At 32.1% G+C, this 5,568-nt stretch overlaps 1 protein-coding gene across 1 annotated transcript; it reads left to right on the top strand.

Annotated features, from left to right (window-relative positions):
- The first annotated feature begins 246 nt into the window (after nucleotides 1–246).
- Nucleotides 247–4,458, top strand: LOC145087178 (isocitrate dehydrogenase [NADP]). Its single transcript, XM_079025091.1, has 16 exons — nucleotides 247–439; nucleotides 920–963; nucleotides 1,040–1,149; nucleotides 1,248–1,285; nucleotides 1,372–1,449; nucleotides 1,527–1,580; nucleotides 1,674–1,775; nucleotides 2,070–2,161; nucleotides 2,254–2,357; nucleotides 2,460–2,528; nucleotides 2,610–2,725; nucleotides 3,466–3,500; nucleotides 3,594–3,736; nucleotides 3,806–3,928; nucleotides 4,033–4,122; nucleotides 4,221–4,458. Exons 1-16 carry the CDS (start codon nucleotides 391–393, stop codon nucleotides 4,222–4,224), a joined length of 1,251 nt encoding a protein of 416 aa, XP_078881217.1. The 5' UTR covers nucleotides 247–390; the 3' UTR covers nucleotides 4,225–4,458.
- The last annotated feature ends 1,110 nt before the right edge of the window (nucleotides 4,459–5,568 follow it).

Here is a 5,568-nt window from a genome sequence, read left to right as displayed (position 1 = left end):
ATGGGTTTCGTTTTTATAAGTTTTTCGGTTTCGTGTTCGATTTTACTCGCCCTTGCTTCCGACCCCCTAGCTATATGGTTGGTGTTGTGTGTTCCTAGATCATATTTTATGTGGCATTGAAGAACAACCGAACACACAAATTCGGTGCAAATAACATGATATATTTTTATGTTTTGTAAATGGTATAACATTAATAGGCGTTATATTCAAGAAATTCCAACGGCATCGAGTTCATAATACAATTGGGTCAAATCAAGGCTGCCGCCGTTATATAAAGGTCACTTTTCCCTTGCTTCACTGGCCATACCAACTCTCCATCACTGTCTCACACTCGTCTCGCTCTTTCTCACTTCTGTTGCCGGCCCACAGATCTCCGATCATCCGTAGGAAATGGCTTTCCACAAGATCAAGGTTGAAAATCCCATCGTTGAGATGGACGGTGAGTCATACAAACATCTATGATTTCGTTTCTGTTTCTAACTATGTCTTCTCTGTTGATGCTCCGATCTTTCAAGCTTAGCTTACCTGAAGTTAAATTGATCAAATTGCTGTTCGTTTTCTGTTAGTTAATTGATCATATCGAACGATATGATTAGCGATCGTCTATACTCTCTCTATAGGTTTTATTGTTTGAATATTTAAACGTTGTTTTCTGATTTTGATCTCAAATTCTCAATCCTTCCTTATTTAATCTCCTATTTTTCAGCAGGAAATACGTTTATTGAATTTTACAGTCTTAAATTGAAAGAATTATGTTGATTAATCTTTTGCAGAAAAAAAGCATAACTTTTATATACAAACTTCTGGTTTTGCAGTGTAAATTTTGTTCTCAAGGAATAACGACTGATAGTAATTAGTATGCGTTATTCATATTTCCTGAATGTAGTCACTGAACTTATAGCTTCAATTTTTGATGCAGGAGATGAAATGACTCGTATCTTTTGGCAATCAATCAAAGAAAAGGTTGTTTTTTTTAACTGTTTTGAAGATGACTATTGATTATTTGGATCATATTGCTTATGTAGTTCATATATTTCAGCTCATCTTCCCCTTTCTAGATCTTGACATAAAGTATTATGACCTTGGCCTTCCTAATCGTGATGCTACTGATGATAAAGTTACAGTAGAAAGTGCTGAAGCCACTCTAAAGTACGTCTGTATCAACACTAGATTCATTATAATACTCTTTTATTTTCTTTTCATGATTTCTTTCTGTTACATTGTTGACTAATTTGATAAAACTTTAGGTACAATGTTGCAATTAAGTGTGCCACTATTACCCCAGGTAAATTATATAAATCCATCCTGTTACTTTTAGAGCAATGAATAGCAGTTTCGTATAGAGAAAATGATTGAATTGCTTATTTACAGATGAGGCTCGTATGAAGGAGTTTACCTTGAAAAGCATGTGGAAGAGTCCCAATGGCACAATCCGTAATATTTTGAATGGTTAGTGTCATTCCTCAAGTGCACATCAAATATGGTTTTCAATATGTATGTGATCATGAAATTTGCATTTTCTTCAGGCACGGTTTTTAGAGAACCAATTCTCTGCAAAAACATCCCTAGGCTAATTCCAGGTGAATATTATCAATCTAGAAGATGGTTTGTTATCTTTATTTCTTTTTTAAATAACATGGCATTATATTCATATATTTGTTGTTTATATTCAGGATGGACAAAGCCTATATGCATTGGAAGACATGCATTTGGTGATCAATACAAAGCTACTGATGCAGTGATTAAAGGACCTGGGAAACTAAAGTTGGTGTTTGGTATGTTTGTTACTTCTCTCCCCATTAATATCTGTGTTTAATGCAAGAAATAGCAATGTACTTCTGTTGATTTGTTTATTATAGCATCCTACTTTCATTTCTTCTTATTACAACTTTGTACTTTAAAAAAGTATCCAATTATTTATAGCAATGTAGTTTTTAGTGCTATAATTTGGTAGATTATTCAAAATGCAATGCCCTAATAAGGGAAAAAAAATATAACCATCAGTTAATTTTTAAACATTTTCTTGTTTCATGTCAAAATTTTACAAGGGTCTTAATTTATTTTTGCAGTTCCTGAAGGAGAAGGTGAAAAGATAGACTTGGAGGTTTACAACTTCACTGGTGCTGGAGGGGTAGCTTTGTCAATGTACAACACTGATGAGGTATGCCTTTAAATTTTCAATTTTTTTCAACATATTGTTATGCCCACTATTAAATCTGATTTATATTTTATTTTGTTGACACTTTTAAATAGTCCATTGGTGCTTTTGCTGAGGCCTCAATGAACACAGCTTATCTGAAAAAATGGCCACTTTATCTTAGCACCAAGAATACAATCCTCAAGAAATATGATGGAAGGTATATAAACTATATATATGCAACATTTCATTTCTATCTGTTATATACTTATATATCTACATTTAATCTCCAATTTATGTATTTCGTTTTCTTTCAATAAAGATTCAAGGACATATTTCAAGAAGTCTACGAAAGAAACTGGAAGTCAAAGTTTGAAGCTGCTGGGATATGGTGAGAATAGTCAACTATTTATTTACAATTTCTTAATTTTCTTTTTTATAAAATTTTCATTAAATTGTGATTCATGTGTAGGTATGAACACCGTCTTATTGATGACATGGTTGCTTATGCTCTTAAGAGTGATGGAGGGTATGTATGGGCATGCAAAAATTATGATGGTGATGTTCAAAGTGATTTCTTAGCTCAAGGTAGTATTACACTCTATCTACCCAAATCCCATACTGAGCTTAGATGTTGTATGCAGTCTGTGTACTGTGTACTGTGTACCGTGTATTGTGTACTGTGTACCGTGTATTGTGTACTGTTTACTGTTAGAGAGACTGCTTCTATAGATGACCTAGAAACATAGGTCAACAATGGTACAAATAAATCGTATATACAATAAAGCATAAAGCACGGATACATATAGTGTTACAGACAATAAAGCATATATCACGGATACAGATAAAAATTCTTTAAGCAGATATACATGCAATAAAGCATAAAGTTGATATTCAAACAATAAAGCATAATAGAGAAGTAACAATAAGCATGAAAAAAAAGCATAATAGAGAAGTAACAATAAGCATGAAAGAGAAAAGGTTAATCTCATAAAAGACATTATATTTTGTGTTTCATGCCCTTTTGGTGATTTTTTCTGACAAAATTTGTAAAATGTGAGGTTTTTTGATAAAAACTAAAAAAGTTGAGGGTTTATTTGGAAGTAGTTAGAAGGTTGAGGGTTTTTTTTTGGGGAAAAAAAGATAAAGTTGAGGGTTTTTTTCGGAAAAAATGAAAAAATACAAGGTCTTTTTCTGGCAAAAAATAAATTTGAGGTTTAATCCCTAAAAAACAAAACTATCACAGTAAGGGTTAAAGAGTAATATGTGTCACCTTTTTAAAATATGATTTTTGTTTCACGACTTAATTTAATTTCATGCATTTACAGGTTTCGGATCTCTTGGATTGATGACATCAGTTTTGGTATGCTTCATTATTTATATTTTCTTGATCCATTTCCGAATTTAATATTTAAATTTTCTTAAATAATTGTTTTTTATTTTAAAATTTTGTTAGGTGTGTCCTGATGGAAAGACTATTGAAGCTGAAGCAGCTCATGGCACTGTGACACGTCATTACAGGGTTCACCAAAGGGGAGGGGAAACCAGCACAAACAGCATAGCCTCCATCTTTGCATGGACCCGTGGGCTGGCCCACAGGTTCAATTTTATTTATTTATTTTTGACAAAAGTAATTTTTTTTTACTAAAAATAATTTTATATTTTCAGGGCAAAATTAGATAACAATGCTAAGCTTCTTGAGTTCACTGAGAAACTTGAAGCTGCATGTATTGGAACTGTTGAATCTGGGAAGATGACAAAGGATCTTGCACTCATTCTTCATGGATCCAAGTATGTGACTCGACAAAATGTCTTTAATACCCTTTGACAAAATGGTTAAATTGAGAGGGGCAAAAAAGTAATTTCACTAACTTTTATTTATGAATGGTGTTCAGGCTAAGTCGGGAGCATTATTTGAACACAGAAGAATTCATTGATGCTGTAGCAAATGAGCTGAAAGCAAGACTTGTGGGGAAATCATCATTGTATGGTTTCTGTCTTGTTTATTGAGTATTAATTTGTTTTTAAATATTGTTATTTTGATAATAATAATAATAATATTATTATTATTTTTGATATGCAGGTAAGTGGGGGAAGATTTATATTGGTGGATTTTAAGAGTTATGTTTTATTGAGGACTTCATTTGATAAATTTCATTCTTAAGGGGTGTTTTATGTTTATTATTTAATTGTTATAGTTTGAAATTGCAATGATTAATTTTTTATGTTTGAACGCAGTGATTAAGATTATGATTATATGAACACTTGGGACAAGCTACGTTTAATCTAAATAAATTGTATGAATTAATGGCTTTACAAAATGACACTTTTTGGTTGGATTGAAACTCAAACATAAACGATGTATATTTCATTTCATCTCATTTAATGGATGTTTTAGTGCTTTTATATTTAAACTAACAAAACCATATGAATAGATAGTCCCAAAAACTAATTTCGCACTAGTTTTTCGTGATCATCTATGCACGAAATTAAAAAGCCAATGACAAATTCAAATTTTCCCAGTAGGGCCTGATTGATCTGAAACATAAAACAGGAAAAAACAATATTGTCTTATTGTTGAATAGGCATTGATCTGAAACATAAAACGGGAAAAAACAATATCGTCTTATTGTTGAATAGGCATTGATCTGAAACATAAAACGGGAAAAAACAATATCGTCTTATTGTTGAATGCCTATTTCGCTTGAAGAGACTACGAAATATGTGAATATTTTGAAAAATATACAATTTTTACATTTTTAGCTAATGTTTAATAAACAATTAAAAATGGGTATCTTGGAGTATATTTGGAGCTTAATTGGAGTTAAAGCACTTGAGGAAACTGAAATTTGGAAGGAAGCAACTGGAACCAAATACATTAAGTTCGAATAATGTGTAAACTTGTTAACACGATCGTGTAACCCTCCTGAAGACCTTTTGGACAAAAAATTTCATGCCTAAATGATTGTGAAGCATATACATAATCGTGTCATTGTTTACACACAAGTATTTTTGTCCCAAAAACGTTTTATGGCTTTTAAATCAATCCAGGAAGACCACGTCAAGTTTACACATTTGTGTTTTTTCTAAGGTCCCAAAATAGCAACGTATTTCATTAAACCAACCCAGAACATGTTTTTTCATGTTTACGCGATCATGTTTCCCACTTACACGATCGTGTAAGTCTCTGTATCCTCATCTGATGTTGTCCGCTACCTATAAATACACCATCTTTACTTCCAGATCAAGGCATACTTTTTTCCAGATAAATTTCTGGCGTTTTTATGTTTCCTGACAATTTATGAAGATCTGAAGGATACGTTTTGACCAGTTAGTTTCGTTTAGTAAGATTTGTTGTTTAGATTTTATATTTATTTGTTTTGATCGATTTTAGCCATGCCTGGCTAAAATCCCTAGATTTCAATTTCGTA

Source organism: Lactuca serriola, chromosome 2, assembly GCF_051521515.1.
Source record: "Lactuca serriola cultivar US96UC23 chromosome 2, Lser_US96UC23_V15, whole genome shotgun sequence".
Lineage (NCBI taxonomy): Eukaryota > Viridiplantae > Streptophyta > Magnoliopsida > Asterales > Asteraceae > Lactuca > Lactuca serriola.
The sequence above is the reverse complement of the archived record's forward strand: the minus strand, read 5'-3'. Positions and strand labels throughout refer to the sequence as shown.

Coding starts and splice junctions, on each gene's coding strand:
- LOC145087178 (XM_079025091.1), top strand. CDS start 391: ATGGCTTTCCACAAGATCAAGGTTGAAAATCCCATCGTTGAGATGGAC. Junction 1,776..2,069: donor GAAACTAAAGTTGGTGTTTG/GTATGTTTGTTA, acceptor TTATTTTTGCAG/TTCCTGAAGGAGAAGGTGAA. Junction 3,929..4,032: donor CTCATTCTTCATGGATCCAA/GTATGTGACTCG, acceptor AATGGTGTTCAG/GCTAAGTCGGGAGCATTATT.